The sequence below is a fragment of the Hyperoodon ampullatus genome (assembly GCF_949752795.1).
Source record: "Hyperoodon ampullatus genome assembly, chromosome: 18".
Classification (NCBI taxonomy): domain Eukaryota; kingdom Metazoa; phylum Chordata; class Mammalia; order Artiodactyla; family Ziphiidae; genus Hyperoodon; species Hyperoodon ampullatus.
Window position 1 is genome coordinate 46455053 of NC_136931.1, and position 22379 is coordinate 46477431.

The following is a 22379-nucleotide window of genomic DNA, read 5'->3' on the forward strand; positions in this document are numbered from 1 at the left end:
GACTCCGAACATAAAGCAGTGTACACTGTGTGATTCCATTCGTATAATGTTCAGGAACGGGCCAATCCAATCTCTGGGTGTGGAGGTCAGCAGAATGGTGTCTTTGGTGGGGAACTGACTGAGAGACTGGGGAAAACCTGCTTTGGGGCAAAAATTGCTCCATAACTTGATCCAGGTGGAAGTCATATGAGTGGGTACACAGAAAAATGTACAATTGAGCTAGACACTGAAGACTGTACATGTTATTGAATATAAGTTATACCTCAAATAAACAAGCATATTCAAATAATAACTCATGCTAAAAACTGTCATAGTTGTCTTTGGGCAGCAGCTTCCTGGAGGGGAGAGAACTGGGTTCAGAATGAGCAAAAGATACTGTGAGAATTAGTGGAGTAGCAACAGTCATGTCAGGAGCAGGGCCTGCCATGGGGTGTGAGTGACCAGGGAGCATTAGCTGTGTCCACTATTATAAACTGCTCTTTTAAAAACAGTTGACACATATTTTGTTTACTTAAATTGATTTCTTCAGAAGGGGAATCTTGTATCACTTGTAAATGGTAAAACTAGATTCCCTTTTCACAAATAGGTTACCATCAAAATATAACAATGAAAACAGAATAATGTTATAAGCTCCAGCAAGCTTATGTGGCCTGCCGTGCAGTATGAGTCAGGGACTGCTCCTTGTGTTGAAAAGGAAAATTAGCCAAAGTTAGGGGAGACATCAATGATCTCTCACTAAACTAAGACTCTCCTGACAAGAATCAGAGGCAGGAAAGAGAAGGGGAAAAGGAACGGCTTTCTCATGTATCCATCAATGACAGCTGATATTGTCTGCACACCCTCGAACATCATCTTCTGTACCAGCAGAGGATTGTGGCCCAGGCCTTAGGAAGCAAGGGATGATCATGCAGGCATCTGGGAAAAAAGCCTTTAAACTGAGATTGTGTAGTTTCATTGTTGCTGGGTGGCCTGCCTGACCCATGGACGTTTTGGAAAATGGTCTTTCATCTCTAGCCCCTGCTCACTGGGTTATGGGGACACCTAATCCAACAAAGCTTGACCATTCAGTTTCGCTCCAGTGAGAATCTGGAATAAGGGCCTCAGACTAAAGCCAGCCTGTACTAGGTATTGGAGTGAAGGTGGGCTTCATTTAGCTCTTGATTTTACTTCCTGTTTTTTGGCCCTTCATGGTGCTTGGCTGGACACAGGGAGACCAAGAAAGAGGAGGTGGGACAGGAACACAGCAGGAGTTACGGGTGGGAGGGAGGGTGGACTCCAGGGGCCTTGTGTACCAGTCAGGCCTGGAGTGAGAGGGTAAAATGAAGAAAGAGGCTGCGGGTTCCCCACACGGGAGGGAGGTGATCCTTACCCGGTAAGACCAGAAGACTGCAGGCCTCCAGGATTACCTCCTGATACAGGGTCTTCTGTGCCAGATCCAACTGCCCCCACTCCTCCCAAGTGAAGGTCATGGTCAAGTACCTGGAGATTATCGACATCTGGAAAGTCAAACAGAGACAGCCACCTTGACTTTGGGACTGTTAGATGAGATTAGAGTCTGTTGCTTGGTCACTGCTAAAGATACAGAGAGACTCAAGGCCTTAATCACCAAGCACATCTAGTGAGCCAGGCTCTTTGCTGTGTTCAATGTGGAGGCTGATGCTGCCTTTGACATAATGCAGTTGTGCCAGAGAGAAATGCCATCAATGGGCGAAGCCATTGGAGAAGGACACAAGGTTAGGACAAGTCCATAGGACTATAAGGTGCAGACAGTAAGTGCTCTGGTATGTCAGAGAATGGGAAAATAAGATAAAAATTCCAATAATAATGGCAGCAGCAGCTGAGCCTCACTGGTCCTCAATGTGTATCAGCACCATGCCAAGGGCTTCATATGGTCTGTTAAAGTATCTAAAGTCCCAGGTCTGGACCCAGAGTCCTAGGTTTCAGTCCATCCTTTAGAAACAAAAATTTGCCAGGTACATGACCTTGGGGAAAGCACTTCATTTTTTTTAACCCTCTTCACAAAAATTATTTTAAGTTAATTTTTATTGGAGTATATTTGCTTTACAATGTTGTTAGTTTCTACTGTACAGCAAAATGAATCAGCTATACATATACATATATCCCTTCCTTTTTGGATTTCCTTCCCATTTAGGTCACCACAGTGCATTAAGTAGAGTTGCCTGTGCTCTACAGTAGGTTCTCATTAGTTATCAATTTTATACATAGTATCAATAGTGTATATGTGTCAATCCCAATTTCCCAACTCCTCCCACCCTCCCTTCCCCCTTGGTATCCATACATTTGTCCTCTATGTCTGTGTCTCTATTTCTGCCTTGCAAATAAGATCATCCATACCATTTTTCTAAATTCCACATATATGCGTTAATATATGGTATTTGTTTTTCTCTTTTTGACTTACTTCACTCTGTATGACACTCTCTAGGTCCATCCACATCTCTACAAATGACCCAGTTTTGTTCCTTTTTATGGCTGAGTAATATTCCATTGTATATATGTACCACATATTCTTTATCCATTCCTCTGTTGATGGACATTTAGGTTGCTTCCATGTCCTGGATATTGTAAATAGTGCTGCTATGAACATTGGGGTGCAAGTGTCTTTTTGAATTATGGTTTTCTCTGGGTATATGCCCAGCAGTGGTATTGCTGGGTCATATGGTAGTTCTATTTTTAGTTTTTTAAGGAACCTCCAAACTGTTTTTCATAGTGGCTGTATCAGTTTACATTCCCACCAACAGTGCATGAGGGTTCCCTTTTCTCCACACCCTCTCCAGCATTTCCTGTTTGTAGATTTTTTGATGATGGCCATTCTGATTGGTATGAGGTGATACCTCAGGGCAGTTTTGATTTGCTTTTCTCTAATAATTAGTGATGTTGAGCATCTTTTCATGTGTTTGTTGGCCATCTGTATGTCTTCTTTGGAGAAATGTCTATTTAGGTCTTCCACCCATTTTTTGATTGGGTTGTTTGTTTTTTTGATACTGAGCTGCATGAGCTGCTTGTATATTCTGGAGATTAATCCTTTGTCAGTTGCTTCATTTGCAAATATTTTCTCCCATTCTGAGGGTTGTCCTTTCCTCTTGTTTATGGTTTCCTTTGCTGCGCAAAAGTTTTAAGTTTAACTAGGACCCAACTGTTTATTTTTGTTTTTATTTTCATTACTCTAGGAGGTGGGTCAAAAAAGATCTTGCTGCAATTTATGTCAAAGAGTGTTCTGCCTATGTTTTCTTCTAAGAGTTTTATAGCGTCCGGCCTTACATTTAGGTCTTTAATCCATTTTGAGTTTATTTTTGTGTATGGTGTTAGGAAGTGTTCTAATTTCATTCTTTTACATGTACCTGTCCAGTTTTCCCAGCACCATTTATTGAAGAGGCTGTCTTTTCTCCATTGTATATTTTTGCCTCCTTTGTCTAGATTAGGTGATCATAGGTGCATGGGTTTGTCTCTGGGCTTTCTATCCTGTTCCATTGATCTATATTTCTGTTTTTGTGCCAGTATCATACTGTCTTGATTACTGTAGCTTTGTAGTATAGTCTGAAGTTGGGAAGCCTGATTCCTCCAGCTCCATTTTCCTTTCTCAAGATTGCTTTGGCTATTCGGCATCTTTTGTGTTTCCATACAAACTGTAAAAATTTTTGTTGTAGTTCTGTGAAAAATGCCATTGGTAATTTAATAGGGATTGCATTGAATATGTAGATTGCTTTGGGTAATATAGTCATTTTCACAATATTGAGTCTTCCAATCCAGGGACATGGTATATCTCTCCATCTGTTTGTGTCATCTTTGATTTCTTTCATCAGTATCTTATAGTTTTCTGTGTACAGGTCTTTTGCCTCCTTAGGTAGGTTTATTCCTAGGTATTTTATTCTTTTTGTTGCAGTGGTAAATAGGATTGTTTCCTTAATTTCTCTTTCTGATCTCTCGTTGTTAATGTATGGGAATGCAAGAGATTTCTGTGTATTAATTTTGTATCCTATGACTTTACTAAATTCATTGATTAGCTTTAGTAGTTTTCTGGTGGCATCGTTAGAATTTTCTATGTATAATGTCATGTCATCTGCAAACAGTGACATTTTTATTTCTTCTTTTCCAATTTGGACTCTTTTATTTCTTTTTCTTCTCTGATTGTCATGGCTAGGACTTCCAAACTATGTTGAATAATAGTGGCGAGAGTGGACACCCTTGTTTTGTTCCTGATCTTAGAGGAAATGCTTTCAGTTTTTCACCATTGAGAATAATGTTTACTGTGGGTTTGTCATATATGGCCTTTATTATGTTGAGGTAGGTTCCCTCTATGCCCACTTTCTGGAGAGTTTTTTTTTTTAACATAAATGGGTGTTGAATTTTGTCGAAAGCTTTTTCTGCATCTATTGAGATGATCATATGGTTTTTCACCTTCAATTTGTTAATATGGTGTATCACATTGATTTGCATATACTGAAGAATCCTTACATCCCTGGGATAAATCCCATTTGATCGTGGTGTATGATGTTTTTAATGTGCTGTTGGATTTGGTTTGCTAGTATTTTGTGTTTATGTTCATCAGTGATATTGGCCTGTAATTTTCTTTTTTGTGTGATATCTTTGTCTGGTTTTGGTATCAGGGTGATGATGGCCCCGTAAAATGAGTTTGGGAGTATTCCACCCTCAAGCACTTCATTTCTTTGAGCCTCAACTTCCCCATAGATATAGTAATAGTTACCACATCACTAGGTTGTTCTGAGAATTAAAGAAAAAATGTTGCAAAAGCAAACACTGGAGTGAATGGCTTATGTAAGGACTGAGTGTGTGTGTGTGTGTGTGTAAGAGTTTGGAAGTTTCTTTCTTCTTTTTTTGTAATTACTAGTAATTGTATTTCTTAGAACCATATCAGATTTACAGAAAAAGTCAGCAGATAATAGAGAATTCCCATATCTACCACTTCCCTCCCCAGTTTCCCCTATTATTAACATCTTACATTAGTATGGTATATTTGTTACAATTAATGAACCAGTATTGATATGTTATTATTAACTGAAGTCCATAGCTCATTCTGACTACCTTAGTATTTATCTAATGTCATTTTTCTGTTCTAGAACCCCATCCAAGATACCATACTACATTAGTTATGCCTCCTTAGGCTCTTCTTGGCTGTGACGGTTTTTCAGACTTTGCTTGTTTTTGATGATCTTGACAGTTTTGGTCAGGTATATTGTAGGATGCCTCTCTATTGGAACTTAACTGTTGTTTTTTTTTCATGATGGTGGGACTTTTCTAATGGGCCTATCATTGTGGGGGAGGAAGATCACAGATGTAGAATGTCATTTTTACCACATCATAGGAAGGGTACATACTATCAACATGATTTATGGCTGCCTATTGATGTTCACTTTGATTACTTGGTTGAAGTAGTGTTCATCAGGGTTCCCCACTGTCCATACTGTACTCTTAGAAAGTAAGTCACTATGCACTGCCCATACTTAAGGAGTGGGGAGTTATACTCCCTCTCCCTTGGTGTGCAGTATCTACTAAGTTTTTTAGAATTCTTCAGCACAGGAGATTTGTCTTTTATTCCCCATTTATTAACTTATTCAATAATCTATTTGTATCAATATGTATTCATATACTGTTGTACTTTGAGGTATAATTATATATACACACACACACACACACAGATACACATATATATATATACTGCTACTCAAATTTTTCCATCTTTGGCTAATGGAAGCTCTTTCAGTTGGTTCCCTGTGTCTCTTTGACATACTCCCATAATTGTGTGTTTTTTTTGGAGAACTTCCTTACTTTCTGGCATTACTAGATTGACCCAGTCCTAGACTCAGCCACTTCTCCAAGAAGCCTTGATTCATTTTATTAGAGAATTTTATTAGAATCAAGATCTGAGCACTAGGTGTGCTCACTGTTACTTGGGATGTCATTGCTTTCAGGCCCTCTCATCTACAAAACAAAGAAATAGGTGTATACACTAATCTGTATCTGTATAGACCATCTGTATCTATATAAAATTAAACATGAGTTCTTACTGATGCCTCCACTCTAACCCACTATCACATGGATCATTCTAGTCTCCTTTCTTTACTTATCTGTAAATTCCTGCTCCAACAGTGAGACACCTGGCTCCTACCACCCACCATCCATTTACTTAATAGTTCAATTCCAGGGTACATATATAGCACTATCAGAATTGTTAACCTGTACTCCTGCGGGGACAACTTTATCAACTAAAGTGCATATTTGCAGTTCAATTTGCCTTTAGTCTTATAGATCCCATTCATTTCCAAAGTTACTTAGGTCAGCACCTTTTCCCCATTCCCTCTGAGGTTGTTTCATACATTCATAATAGAGTTAGATTGTCTGGTTGCAGTATGCTTTATTTTCTGGGACCTCTCAATCTCCTAAATTGTTATTTTAATTTGCACACATTAAGGTTCACTTTTTGTATTGTACAGTTCTATGGGTTTTGACAAATATATAACAGTATTAGAGAATAATTTCACAGCCATAAAAATCCCCTGTACTTTAAATATTCATCCCTCCAACCTTCCCTCTAACCCCTAGCAACCACTGATCTTACTGTATCTATAGTTTTGCCTTTTACCGAATGTCATATAATTAGAATCATACAGTTGCCTTTCCAGACTAGCTTCTTTCACTTAGCAATTTGCATATAAGAATACACATTAAGGGGCTTCCCTGGTGGCGCAGTGGTTGAGAGTCTGCCTGCTGATGCAGGGGACACGGGTTCGTGCCCCGGTCCAGGAAGATCCCACATGCCACAAAGCGGTTCGGCCTGTGAGCCATGGCCGCTGAGCCTGCGCATCCGGAGCCTGTGCTCCGCAACGGGAGAGGCCACAACAGTGAGAGGCCCGTGTACCGCAAAAAAAAACAAAAACAAAAGAATACACATTAAAAAGGAGAATTTAATGAGTTCCCACATACGGATCACTCAATTTCAACATTTATCCTAATTTTTGCTACTCTTGTTTCATCTGTCCCCTCTTTTTTTTCCTGGTTGGAGCAGTTTAAGGAAAATCCTATAATTACTTCAGTATGCATCTCCCACAGATAAGAACATTTAAAAAATATAACCATGCCAATATCATACCTAAAAAATGTAAAAAGATTCCTTAATACTCAGTTTGTACTTAAAATTTCCTGATTATATCAAAGATGGCATTTTATTGTTGGTTTGTTCAGTTCATCATCCAAACAAGACCAAGCTCTCTTGCTCTCTCTCTCTCCCTCTCTCTTTCAATCTCATAAAGAAGAAAAATCTTTTGTCATCACAAATGAGATGTTGGGCAATGGAATAAATTCTTTCATCAAACTCATTTTGGTGTTGGTTACAAATATAAACATCAAGAGATTTTTTTCAGAGAGCCCAAGAGAGAGTAGATATTAATTAGAATGAAATTTCAGCAAAGCAAGCTGAATTTTGTTTTGTTTTGTCCTGGTGCTGCATCATTTCTGCATCATATCCACTTAACATGAGCAGAAGCAAGAACTACAATCCTGAAGCCTGTGGAACAAAAACCACGTTCACAGAAAGATAGACAAGACGAAAAGGCAGAGGGCTATGTATCAGATGAAGGAACAAGATAAAACCCCAGAAAAACAACTAAATGAAGTGGAGATAGGCAACCTTCCAGAAAAAGAATTCAGAATAATGATAGTGAAGATGATCCAGGACCTCGGAAAAAGAATGGAGGCAAAGGTCGAGAAGATGCAAGAAATGTTTAACAAAGACCTAGAAGAATTAAAGAACAAACAAACAGAGATGAACAGTACAATAACTGAAATGAAAACTACACTAGAAAGAATCAATAGCAGAATAACTGAGTCAGAAGAACGGATAAGTGACCTGGAAGAAAGAATGGTGGAATTCACTGCCGTGGAACAGAATAAAGAAAAAAGAATGAAAAAAAAAAAAGAAAAAAGAATGAAAAGAAATGAAGACAGCCTAAGAGACCTCTGGGACAACATTAAACGCAACAACATTTGCATTATAGGGGTCCCAGAAGGAGAAGAGAGAGAGAAAGGACCCGAGAAAATATTTGAAGAGATTATAGTCAAAAACTTCCCTAAGTTTTTTTTCCCTAGCCACCCAAGTCCAGAAAGTGCAGAGAGTCCCATACAGGATAAACCCAAGGAGAAACACGCCGAGGCACAAAGAAATCAAATTGGCAAAAATTAAAGACAAAGAAAAATTATTGAAAGCAGCAAGGGAAAAATGACAAATAACATACAAGGGAACTCCCATAAGGTTAACAGCTGATTTCTCAGCAGAAACTCTACAAGCCAGAAGGGAGTGGCATGACATATTTAAAGTGATGAAAAGGAAGGACCTACAACCAAGATTACTCTACCCAGCAAGGATCTCATTCAGATTCAATGGAGAAATCAAAAGCTTTACAAACAAGCAAAAGCTAAGAGAATTCAGCATCACCAAACCAGCTCTACAACAAATGCTAAAGGAACTTCTCTAAGTGGGAAACACAAGAGAAGAAAAGGACCTACAAAAACAAACCCCAAACAATTAAGAAAATGGTAATAGGAACATACATATGGATAATTACCTTAAACGTGAATGGATTAAATGCTCCAACCAAAAGACACAGGCTCGCTGAATGGATACAAAAACAAGACCCATATATATGCTGTCTACAAGAGACCCCCTTCAGACCTAGGGACACATACAGACTGAAAGTGAGGGGATGGAAAAAGATATTCCATGCAAATGGACATCAAAAGACAGCTGGAGTAGCAATACTCATATAAGATAAAATAGACTTTAAAATAAAGAATGTTACAAGAGACAAGGAAGGACACTACCTAATGATCAAGGGATCGATCCAAGAAGAAGATAAAACAATTATAAATATATATGCACCCAATATAGGAGCACCTCAATACATAAGGCAACTGTTAACAGCCATAAAAGAGGAAATCGACAGTAACACAATAATAGTGGGAGACTTTAACACCTCACTTACACCAATGGACAGATCATCCAAACAGAAAATTAATAAGGAAACACAAGCTTTAAATGACACAATAGGGCCTCCCTGGTGGCGCAGTGGTTGAGAGTCCGCCTGCCGATGCAGGGGATACGGGTTCGTGCCCCGGTCTGGGAGGATCCCATATGCCGCGGAGCGGCTGGGCCCGTGAGCCATGGCTGCTGAGCCTGCGCATCCGGAGCCTGTGCTCCGCAACGGGAGAGGCCACAACAGTGAGAGGCCCGCATACCACAAAAAAAAAAAAAAAAAAAAAAAAAAAAATGACACAATAGACCGGATAGATTTAATTGATATTTATAGGACATTCCATCCAAAAACAGCAGATTACCCTTTCTTCTCAATTGCACACAGAACATTCTCCAGGATAGATCACATCTTGGGTCACAAATCAAGCCTCAGTAAATTTAAGGAAACTGAAATCATATCAAGCATCTTTTCTGACCACAACGCTGTGAGATTAGAAATCAGTTACAGGGAAAAAAATGTAAAAAACACAAACACATGGAGGCTAAATAATATGTTACTAAATAACCAAGAGATCACTGAAGAAATCAAAGAGGAAATCAAAAAATACCTAGAGACAAATGACAATGAAAACACGACGATCCAAAACCTATGGGATGCAGCAAAAGCAGTTCTAAGAGGGAAGTTTATAGCAATACAATCCTACCTCAAGAAACAACAAACATCTCAAATAAACAACCTAACCTTACACCTAAAGGAACTAGAGAGAGAAGAACAAACAAAACCCAAAGTTAGTAGAAGGAAAGAAATCATAAAGATCAGAGCAGAAATAAATGAAATAGAAACAAAAGAGACAATATCCACTTAGCACCACCACCTGTGCAGAAAATAATCTATGCAAATAGTTGGTCTACAGAAGTCATGCTCAAAGTGTGAAGCAGAGACTACTGAAGCAGAGACTCTGGCAATGGAGCCCAGCAATCTCTGTGTTAACAAGCCCTCCAGGCGAGTCTCTGCTTAAAATATAAGTTTCTGGTGTACAGCATTATAATTCAGTATCTGTACAAACTGCAAAGTGATCACCATCACAAGTCTACCATCCGTTGCCATACAGTTGACCCCCTTTATTTTTGCCCATTCCTCATCCCCATTCCCCTCTGCTAATGACTAACCTGAGCTCTGCATCTATGAGTTTTATTTCACTTGTTTGTTTGTTTTTAGAGTCCACATATGAGTGACAAGGGGTTAATATCCAATATATGTAAAGAACTCATACAAGTCAACAACAAAAACCCAAACAATCCAATTTAAACAATGGGCAGAGGATCTGAATATTTTTCTTAAAAAGACATACAGATGGCCAATTCAGGCACATGAAAAGATGTTCAACGTCACTAATTATGGAAAATGCAAATCAAAACCACAATGAAAAAGGTATATGTAGGGCAAACAAAATGAAAAAAAAAACCCACAATGAGACATCACCTCACACTGTTAAAATGGTTATCATTGAAAAGATAGGAAATAACAAATGTTGGAGAGGGTGTGGAGAAAAGGGAATCCTAGTACACTGTTGGGACTGTAAATTGGTGCAGCCACCATGGAAAACAGTATGGAGATTCCTCTTAAAAATAGAGCTACCATATGACCCAGCTATTCCACTCCTGGGTACTTATCCAAAAAACACAAAAATACTAATTTGAAATGATATATGCACCTATATGTTCATTGCAGCACTATGTACAATAGCCAAGATACAGAAACAACCTAAATGTCCATCGATGGATGAATGGATAAAGAATATGTATATATACACAATGGAATACTACTCAGACAGTGAGAGGCCTGCGTACCGCAAAAAAAAAAAAATCACTGAATTCCATTGTATGTATGTACATTCATAAGGCCTTCCTCTAACGTGAACTATGAATATTTAATGAGGCTGAAGCTTTCCTAGAGACTCTCCCATACTCATTGCATTCAGAAGGTCATTCTCCAGTGTGAAATCTCTGGTGTTCAATAAGGCTGGAGCTTTGGCTAAAGGATTTCCCATATTCATTGCATTAATAAGGCCTTTCTCCAGTGAATTCACTGGTGAGAACAGGTCTGTATTTGCACACTGAAGACTTTCCCACATTTGTGGAAAGCCTAAGTCCTTTTTCCATTGTGGACTCTCTGGTGCTAAACAGGCATGTGTTTGTGGTTGAAGGCTTTCCTGCATTTGTCACACTTCTAATCATTTTTCCTACTGTGAAAAGTCACCCCACACTCAGTGCTGCTGTGTGGCTTCTTCTGTTGTAAGTGGCCTGGTGCTACAAGAGGCCCAAACTGACCAGGAAGCACTGCCCAACTTTGTTACAGGTGAAGGAATTCCTTGGCACATGGAATGTGTAGCTCTTCACAAACGAGGCCCTGCCACATCCCTTCTGAAAGTTTTTCTCTACAGTGCTGCTTCTGGTGAAGGTTTACACTGAAAGAATTGTTTCCCACATGCTCCATAAGTGTATGGTTTTTGTCTGGGATGTGTGCCCCTTTCCTCAGCCAAGTGCAAAATGTCTTTCAAGAGAGAGGCACTGAGAAAATATTTGCAAATGAAGCAACTGACAAAGGATTAATCTCCAAGATTTACAAGCAGTTCATGTAGCTCAATAACAAAAAAACAAACAACCCAATCCAAAAATGGGCAGAAGACCTAAATAGGCATTTCTCCAAAGAAGATATACAGATTGCCAACAAACACATGAAAGAATGCTCAACATCATTAATCATTAGAGAAATGCAAATCAAAACTACAATGAGATATCATCTCACACCAGTCAGAATGGCCAACATCAAAAAATCTGGAAACAATAAATGCTGGAGAGGGTGTGGAGAAAAGGGAACACTCTTGCACTGCTGATGGAATGTGAATTGGTACAGCCACTATGGAGAACAGTATGGAGGTTCCTTAAAAAACTACCAGTAGAACTACCATATGACCCAGCAATCCCACTACTGGGCATATACCCTGAGAAAACCATAATTCAAAAATAGTCATGTACCAAAATGTTCATTGCAGCTCTATTTACAATAGCCCGGAGATGGAAACAACCTAAGTGTCCATCATCGGATGAGTGGATAAAGAAGATGTGGCACATATATACAATGGAATATTACTCAGCCAGAAAAAGAAACGAAATTGAGCTATTTGTAATGAGGTGGATGGACCTAGAGTCTGTCCTACAGAGTGAAGTCAGTCAGAAAGAGAAAGACAAATACCGTATGCTAACACATATATATGGAAATTAAGAAAAAAATGTCATGAAGAACCTAGGGGTAAGACAGGAATAAAGACACAGACCTACTAGAGAATGGACTTGAGGATGTGGGGAGGGGGAAGGGTAAGCTGTGACAAAGCGAGAGAGAGGCATGGACATATATACACTACCAAACGTAAGGTAGATAGATAGTGGGAAGCAGCCGCATAGCACAGGGAGATCAGCTCGGTGCTTTGTGACCACCTAGAGGGGTGGGATAGGGAGGGTCGGAGGGAGGGGGACACGGGAGGGAAGAGATATGGGGACATATGTGTGTGTATGACTGATTCGCTTTGTTGTGGAGCAGAGACTGGCACACAATTGTGGGGCAGTTGTACTCCAATAAAGATGTGAAAAAAGGGGAAAAAAAAGACAGAGACACATGTCTCACAGGGGTGGGCTTTCTGGGGAAAGGGACCTGCTTCGGGAGTCCTGACCTGTGACATTTCTTCCACAGAAACACTCTGCTCAGAAGGTGCCTCCTCATCTTCCACTCCATGCCAATTACCTGAAATCAAAGAAATACAGGTGAAGTGCAGTTGGCTCTGGTGGGACAGGGCAACCCCAGTCACAAATGTGCATCTGATACACTAATGAATGAGTGTATGTGAGTCCATAGGATTATTGTCAGGAGGAGGGAATTGGAGTCAGGTTGAGAAGTAGCTGCTGTGCAGTAATGGTCCTCTAAAGGTCACAGCATCGGGGAAATGAAGGATACAGTGAAGGACCAAGTGAAGGAGAAAGGGTGGGGTGCAGCACGAAGAGGAGAGCCAGGTCTACAACTCACTCTGAATGGTTTTCAGCACTTGCCTGCTGATAACACAGGAGTGCTGTGCAGAAGGATGTATATGGGCCCAAGAAAACACAATTGCATCTGAGTAGCTCTTGTTCAAAGACTACTTAAAGATATGTGCACATCTCACAACATAATACGTGTGGTGCAATGGTGGAGAACACTGTGAGATGGAGCAGTGGAGAAGAATGGGTGAGATGTGGAATCCACTGTGAGAACTCAGGATTCACCCTGGGCTGAGAGTCAGTGTAGAAATGACAAGTTGGCAAGGTGTCAAGAATGAAGAAGGGAAGGTAGAAATGAGGTGTGGCCACTGGCACCAAAATAGTAATGGAAACAGAACGGAATTATGGTATGAAGTGAACACAGCCGTGATGTCACATCCTCTTACCTGCTACTCAATAGGGCCAGGGACCCTCTGAGCCCATTTTGTGGAGCTGGAATCATGCCCACCCTGAGAAGCACCCATAGCTCTTCCCCTATCCCCAGGTGAACATAGTACCTGGATGACGCAAGTTCTAAGGAGAAGACTGGACAGGTGAGTGGCCAGCACTGGCCAGAGCAACTCATAGGAAAGAAAACTCAATATTACCAAAAAACCCTCAGAGGAGGATCTTGCAAGAATAGCCCGTGGGGGACTTCCCTTGTGGCGCAGTGGTTAAGACTCCGCGCTCCCACTGCAGGGGGCCCGGGTTCGATCCCTGGTCAGGGAACTAGATCCCACATGCATGCTGCAACTACGAGTTCGCATGCCACAACTAAGGAGGCAGCGAACTGCAACTAAGGAGCTCACCTACTGCAACTAAGACCCAGTGCAACCAAATAAATAAAATAAATATTTTAAAAAAATAGCCCATGGGCCACAAAAGTAGTGACCATGTCAGTGACTGCGATTACTAGCATAGGCAGATATAAGGATACATCAGCTAGGGGAAGGGAGTAGACCCTAGGGCAGAGGCGTCACCTGGCCAGAGAAAGGGAAAGCAAGGTGAGGTCCCAAAGGCTAACTTCAAGACTCCTGACTCCTTCCCTGCAAGGCTTTGGGGCAGCACGTATTGGGGCTAAGTGGGAAAAGGACAGGACAGTACAAACAGCTCAGCCCTAGCAACCAGAGCACCTACCCGGGGAACTGGGGAAGAAAGCAGGGCCCGTGGTCCTGATGTGAGAAAGACTAATCTGTTCCTGGGGAAAAGGAAAAGGTATTGGGGCAGGTATGAGGGTCTTACCTACAGAGGCCATAAGTGCAAAGTTCTCCATCATCACATCGTTGTATAGGAGTTTCTGAGCCTCATTAAGGAGAGCCCATTCCTCCCTGGAGAAGTAAACTGTCACGTCCTCAATGGTTATACTGCCCTGCCATGATGAGGAGAGAGGAAACCATGAACAGCCTCTCTCTCAAGGACCTCCAATCCATACCCCCACATATCCAGCCCACACTCACACTTCTCCCCAGCTCCACAACTCAGGTGAGGTATCGGACCCTGGTGCCATTTGCGTCTACTCTCTCCTCATGGCCCCGTTAATTACTGTGTCTGGCCCTTGGCAACATTAGGCAGGTGGGCACATGGATGCCATTAAGATCTGGACCTGCCATGCAGGAAGTCTCCCAGATGGTGCCTCCCAAGCACCACCTGGGCCCAAACTTGGGTCCACCTTCATCCTTCAGTCCCCAATACCAGGACCCTGGCGACATCAATTCATACTTCTTCTCCACATGCACATCGTTCTTTAAACTGTGCCTCTCCCAGACCCCACAGCCACCACCACCACCTCCCTGCCCCATGCACGTGGGGAGACCATAAATCTCTCCCTGGCTTCCTCATGTGTTACTTCCCTCATGGCATCAAGATTATGCAAATGCAAACAGGATTCAGTACTACTCCAGACCGTCAATGGCTCCTGCTGCCAGGGCAGCCTTGAATCCTGCTATGAAAGCCTCACTTCCTGGTTTATTGCTTGTGTCACCCCTGGCCATTCAGAACCATATGCAGACTTCAGATCCCACTGGTCCTCTTCCACTTCTGTGTTGCACTTGCTGTCCCCTTATTAGTCACAACCCTCCTTTCTCAACCTAACCCTCATTCAGAGACCAACCTCAGGGCTCCCCTCCCCCAGCTTAGTGACTCTATCAGACAACCACATTTTCCCCTGAGCTAATCCACCAGCCTGACTGAAAAACTCCAGTGTCACCAAAAATCCTGGGAAGTCCATAGATATGTGAATAGGAATCAGCCTCAGCCTCATGTTTCCTCAATTATACCTAGGCCTCTGCATCCGTCTCAGTGTCTACTCTACCCTTGGAAGTCTTGACCACCTGCCAGACCATCCTCTTCTCAAATCCCCTTTCATGGCCGGTTCTTTCCCTCAACTGTGCTTGTGACGCATACCACCCCTAACCAGGTGCTCTAACAAGAGACCCAGTCCTGGGGCGCCACCTTCCCTTTCCTGGACTGCTAATAGCATTGCCCCCATAACCTGAAGATTCCTCCTCCCAAGTGTGATCCACAGCTCCACCTCCTCTTTTTTAAATTAATTAATTTTTGGCTGTGTTGGGTCCTCGTTGCTGCGTGCAGGCTTTTTCGAGTTGAGGCGAGCTGGGGCTACTCTTCGATGCAGTGTGCAGGCTTCTCATTGCGGTGGCTTCTCTTTGTTGCAGAGCAACGCTCTAGAGCGCAGGCTCAGTAGTTGTGGTGCATGGGCTTATGTACTCCGCAGCATGTGGGATCTTCCTGGAACAGGGCTCAAACCCGTGTCCCCTGCATTGGCAGGCGGATTCTTTTTTTTTTTTTAACATCTTTATTGGAGTATAATTGCTTTACAATGGTGTGTAAGTTTCTGCTGTATAATGAAGTGAATCAGCTATACATATACATATATCCCCATATCCCTCCCTCTTGCATCTCCCTCCCAGCTTCGCTATCCCACCCCTCTAGGTGGTCACAAAGCACCGAGCTGATCTCCCTGCACTATGCAGCTGCTTCCCACTAGCTATCTATTTTACATTTGGTAGTATGTATAAGTTCATGCCATTCTCTCACTTCGTCCCAGCTTACCCTTCCCCCTCCCCATGTTCTCAAGTCCATTCTCTACGTCTGTGTCTTTATTCCTGTCCTGCCCCTAGGTTCCTCAGAACCATAAAAAAAATATTCCATATATATGTGTCAGCATACGGTATTTGTTTTTCTCTTTCTGACTTACTTCACTCTGTATGACAGTCTCTAGGTCGATCCACCTCACTACAAATAACTCAATTTCGTTTCTTTTTATAGCTGAGTAATATTCCATTGTATATATGTGCCACATCTTTATCCATTCATCTGTTGATGGACACTTAGGTTGCTTCCATGTCTGGCAGGAGGATTCTTAACCACTGCGCCACCAGGGAGTTCCCTCCACCTCCTCTTGGATACACAGAGTAGCCACCACCATTTGGATGTCTCCACCTTGAACAATTCCCTGGAGTTTCAGACATTTATGTCCAGCTGCCAACCTGATGCCATCAAGCAGTATTCTCTGAAACATCTCAGATTCTTAACATGGCTAAAAAAACCCCAAACTCCAAATAGTCCCATTGAAAATTATTGCCAACCTTCCTTTCTTCCTTCCAAAACCTCAGGGTAATCCCTGACTCCTACCTTTTTCTCTCTCACCGTCAACATCAGAAAATCCAGTCAGCCATACACAAAAACAGATCCAGAATCTAAACACTTCTCCCACTTCCACGGCCACCACACTGTCCAGTCACCACCAATACTCACCAGGACTATTGCAGTAGCCTCATCCCTGGTCTTCCTGCTTCCTCCCTCACTCCCTCAAATCTGTTCACTCTGCAGCCAGAGAGAGTCTGCTAAGACCTGAGTCACATAACCTCCTTGTTCTCATCCCATTGCTCCCATCCCTCCAGGAAAACATCCAACTTCTCAGGCTACCATTCCAGGCCTGACTCTTCCTCTCCTGACTGCTACAAAGGAAAGAGAAACACCGAACACTCCCAGCTCAGTCTGCTCTTCAAGCACTTGGACATGCTGCTACCTGTGCCTGGGATAAACTACCACACCTCATTCCCGTGGTTGCCAGACATAGGAATTATTTCATATAAACTCTGGCCTAGGGTTTGGCGTTTCTCAAGAGTCCCCAGGCCAAAGGGCTAGGAGAGTGGCAGTCTGAGTCCTAGAGCATCACAATGCCAGAGAACATGTGTGTGTGAGGAGGTTGGGACTGGTGAGAGCCCACTCACCTGTGTAGGGTCCTTAAGCACTTCTGTGGCCATGGAACCTGTGGGAAGAGGGAAGCTGTGAGAAGCAAGCCACCATGGAAGGGCTCCATGGGCTCAGGCCTCCCTTGTACCCTTGCCTAGCCCTGGAACCCAGTGACCTTGGGCTTACTCTACCCTGGCCTTCAGTAATGCCTCTTACCAGCTGTGTGACTTTGGAGAAGGACTCAAACTCCCTGTGACTCACCTTTTCCAGTTTGGGGGAAACTCCCTAACTCAGACCATGGTCCTCCTTTGTTAATAAGCCTCCATGGTTCTAAGCACCGTATGAACCTAGGTACACCTCTTCCACCTGCCATTCCAGGCGTGACTCGCCTTCACACTCTGTTCTGTACAGACACAACATGAAGCCCAGGTTTCCCCAACAGTCCTGGACCAGTAGCCCCTCCAAGCCTTTGCACATGCTGATCCCTCTGCTTGTAACACTCCCACACCTCATCACACTGACTTTCAGAAACGGGGATATCACCCACAAGTGGCCCCTCTCACACCCCTGCAGGTGCTGGATGCTCGGGCCTAGGCTTCAGTGATCTGAACAGGCTCCCAATATTTGGGGCTTTAGGATTCAAAAGTGGGGGTGGTTCGGGGGAAGGCCTGAAGGTCTCAGCACCAACTTGTGTCAGGTCCATCAGTGAGGCTTCTGAGAACTGAGCCTGTGGGCGGGAGTGACGGGTGACCAGGGTGGGGACTCCACCACCACCACTTCCAGCCCAGCCGCGACGCACAGTCCCCCTCCGAGCCTCAGATTCACCTCTTTGTAGTGAGGACAACACCTTCTCTCGACCTTTCAGCCTCCCGTTGCCTCCAACCTGACCCAGCTCTCGGGAGCTACCTCCAACCCGACCCAGCTCTCGGGAACTACCTCCAACCCGACCCAGCACTCGGGAGCTACCGGTCAAGTAAACCAGACCGAAGCCAGTCACAATGACCGTCACAAAGTGAGACCGGAAGTCCCGCCCCTATCCTTCACGCCAAGGACGGATTGCCCCCCTCCTGTGTCTTCATTGGATCAGCGCTGCTGCCACTCTGCGCAGAGCACTCTGGGTAATATAGTCACAGCTCCTAACGCGGCAAAGGGCGCGTGCCTCATCCCCTGCAAGCCGCAGAAAAGGCACTTTGCTTCCTCTCAAAGGGAAGGCACCCGGATTTCTGGGCAGTGTTGTCAGCAATCGAGCCAACACCAAAGTGTTGTTACGTATTATTTCATAGTCCATCAAGCTCAGCATGCTCTTAGAGGCTAAACATATTATTTCCAATGCTCCAAAGGCTACAAATCCAAATGGAATTATCATTCCATGGTGTCACTGAGGCCCAAAGTGCTTCCACACCTGTTATCTAGGATGTTCCACACCTAGGATAGGATGTTATCTCCAAATGTGATTCTTTTTCATTCTTGAAAATACTGAGCATTCCCTTCCAGCTTAGAGGGAAAACTGAAGAGGACATGTAGAGTTACCAAAATGGTGAAAATGAACAGGGATCTATGGTGGCATGTTCATTCATTGCTCTAACAAATGTTCAGTGAACATCTGTTCTAGGCGCATGGGAGACATCATGAAACAATTGAGACAAAACCTCCTGCCTTCACGGGGCTTATATTATTTTCAAGAAAGACAGGCAAAATGAAAGAAGAAATACTAAATTATATAAATATAAGTAGAAAGTAGTAGGTAGAATGGATAAGAGTGATTGTGTGCTGAGAAGTAGGGAGATAGGCTGTAATATTACACAGTGCAGTAAGGGAGGTCTCTTTAGTAAGAGGATAATTGAGTAAACACTAGAAGGAGGTGAGGAATGAGCCATGTAGGGTTTTTTGTTTTCTTTTTAAGTTCCAGGCAGAAGAAACAAGTGGCTTGGGGCCTTCTGTGGGTGGAGCTTGGCCAGGGTTTGTGATCACCTGCATCCTGGGGCTTCCTCACAGGGTCCCTTAGCAGTGGAGGGACTAGGACCCCCAGGTGGCCATTTCTCTGTTTTACACACTGCAGAGACCTTCAGGAATGTCGGTGAGAACTCCTGGGGTCTGCCCCTTGGAGTGAGCAAACCTCCAGCCCTGTGGACTGGGGCCTGGCACAGCATGCAGCATTGCCTTTCCTGGAACACTGCTTCTCTGAGTTTGATCTTTGAACCAGAAGCAACCGCATCACATGGGAACTCTTTAGAAGTGAAACTTCTCATTTGTGAACCCAGAACTACTGAATCAGACACTCTGGGGTTAAGGAGAAGTCACAAGTCAGGATGGCTGCTGCTGGCAGGCTGGCCCCTCCTCGGGCACCTCCTGGCGGCTGCTGGTCAAGGTTGGGACTCGGCCTAAGAGCCAGCCTGGAGCACTCAGCCTGAGGAGGGAGAAGTGGAGACAACCTCTGGAGCCAAAGGTCAAGACTTAGTCCCCTGGGCGGAAAGCGGGACGCAGCTCCTGACCAACTGAGTGATGGGGACTCAGCTTCTGAGACCAGGTGCTGAGAGAAGCCAGGGACTTAGGCTGGTTTCCTACCCTGGGAAAGCACCCTGGAGAGGACTAAGCATCCTCTCAGGGGCCTGTCATTTCTCCCTACTAGCAGGAGACCGATTAGCTACAAGAACTGACAGGGAAAGTTAAAAAGAACTTTAAAACGAGTTGAAGAGAAAGTTTCCATCTGCTGTGGGTCAGCTGTGCCTGTGGCCATTTCCTCTGAAACCCTCTACCAGCAGCCACCGGCCCTCTGGAGAAGGGGCATGCATGCTGGGGCACAGGGTTACTTCTAAGGTGTGGTCTCTCTGGAGTCTCCACTGAACACCCAGGGTGTTCAGGGAGGAGGTCTCTCCCCTCTGGCTGCTCAGGATTCAAATGAATCTCACACTGTAGACCTCTGCAACCCCCATTCAGTGCTCAGCCCCCAGCAACCGTTCTCACCAGGTCTTATAGAATCTTGTCCAGGGAATTTCCTGGCGGTCCAGTGGTTAGGACTCTGTGCTTCCAGTGTAGGGGCATGGGTTTGATCCCTGGTCATAGAACTAAGATCCCGCAAGCAGAGTGGCAAAAAAAAAAAAAAAAAAAAAAAAAGGAATCTCGTCCAGAACCCACCCAGCTGTCTTCCACCAAAAAGCCAGGGGAACCCATACAGATTTCTGTGGCTGCTTCTCTATGCATATCCCATTTTATGGGAGGCCTACACACAATTGCCTGAGCAGCCTGAAGCTCTGATCTCTGTTGCTTCCACCCTATCCTCTCTGGCCTGCACTTCCAGGAATAGTTGTTTTCGAAAATGGGGAACCGGGTGGGAAGAGTAACCGATTGCCTTGATTTGACCAGATTGTCTTGCTTTTAGCACTGAAAGTCCCAGGTACTGGGAACACCCTTCCCATGACAGAAGTCTCAGTGTTTAGCGATTGGTACAGGATTTTATAGCAAAGTACAAAACTCATACAGTGACCAAAAAATATGGGCTGAAAGCAAAACTGTTTTCCTTTTGTTTTTTGGCGGCACATGGGCCTCTCACTGTTGTGGCCTCTCCCATTGCGGAGCACAGGCTCCGGACACGCACGCTCAGTGGCCATGGCTCACGGGCCCAGCCGCTCCGCAGCATGTGAGATCTTCCCGGACCGGGGCACGAACCCATGTCCCCTATATCGGCAGGCAGGCTCCCAACCACTGCGCCACCAGGGAAGCCCTGTAAAAGTGTTTTTAATGTCAAATAGATATGGTATAGATGATCTGTTTTCTGTAGTTGCTGTAGCTGACCCAGTTCACACCTGAGTAATTTTATGGTGAAGCATCATATATGAAATATACCTTAACTTCATTATACCTAATGTATATAATTAATCAATGAAGCCACAGAAAATGAAGCAGTTTCCTTATCCACATTGATCCCACCCCATCTCACAGTCAGAACTACCTCACAGAGCAGTGAACATTCGCTGACTTGCTCTGAATTCTTCTGTCTCAGTTCTTTCTTCTTGCATGTCTGTCCCTGTATTTGTTTTCTATCATTGCTATAAAAAAAATTACCACAAACTTAGCAGCTTAAAACAACACAGCTTTCACAGTCTCTGTAGATCACAAGTTCGAGGGCTCAACTAGGTCTTCTGCATAGGGTCTCACAAGACCAAAAATCAAGGTATTGGCTAGGATGGCAGTTTTCATCTGGGGCCCTGGGTGCTCTTCCAGGACCATTGTTTTTGTTTTGTAGAATTCGTTTCCTGCCCATGGTTTCCATGTGATCTCCTTGATGTTCAAATTAGCAACAGTGGGTTGAGTGCTTCTCTCATGCTTTGACTCTCTCTTTTTTCCTCTTTTACCACCAGCCAAAGTTATCTGCTTCTAAGGGTTCATGAGATTAGAATAGGCCCACCCAAACAATCTAGGAAAATCTCCTTATTTGAAGGTCAGTTGATTAGTAATTTTACTTACATATGCAAAGTCTCATTACTATGTAACCTAATATATTCATGGGAGTAACACCAGGAGGCAAAAGATAATAGGTTCCAAAATTCTGCCTACCGCAGTTCCCTTTTATCTGTAAGCTTATCTGTATCTATAGATCCATATCTATCTATAGGTTCTATAGCAGATTTTATATTTTCTTTACAGTAGGTCTGGAATTATTTATATGAATTTAGTAACAACTTATCCACACAACTCAGGTTTCCTCATGTCAATTTAGAACATGAGAAAACTTATTATTACAGGCTCTGGATGCCAGCCACCACTGCACAGCACAACCTGACTCAAATTATGGTTTGTCGGACTTTCAGACAATGGTCTTAATCATAATAGTTTGCTTCCAAGTAATTCTGATTATCCCTGGTTTTGAAAACAAATGAATCATTTTGGGAAAAGTTTTAATTTTATTTCACTCACTTTTATGGATTTATCTTTCTACTTTACCTAATATTCCCCTGGGGCTTCATATGCTGGGTCTGTGAGGAATTAATACTGACTTCTGTTGACATCTCACTCCTGTCCATGATGACGAACAGACCTGGGACTTAAGCCTAATACCCAGTCTTTTTTTCTTTTTAATCAATGTTCCATT

At 43.3% G+C, this 22379-nt stretch overlaps 1 protein-coding gene across 2 annotated transcripts in view; it reads right to left on the bottom strand.

The window, feature by feature from the left end:
• LOC307066612 (zinc finger protein 550-like) overlaps window positions 1–22379 on the bottom strand; it is a 35410-nt gene that overhangs the window by 6248 nt on the left and 6783 nt on the right. The window contains exons 1-3 of one of the 2 annotated variants that reach the window (XM_079723814.1): window positions 14318–14386; window positions 12736–12806; window positions 1370–1496 (exon numbers count right to left, since the gene is read on the bottom strand). In XM_079723814.1, the coding sequence (XP_079579940.1) occupies window positions 1370–1496; window positions 12736–12806; window positions 14318–14351 (232 nt within the window). In that variant the 5' untranslated portion in view covers window positions 14352–14386. Of the gene's footprint in view, window positions 1–1369; window positions 1497–12735; window positions 12807–14317; window positions 14387–17328; window positions 17367–22379 lie in introns of those variants that run through there. The other variant, XM_079723815.1, reaches the window with a different exon arrangement.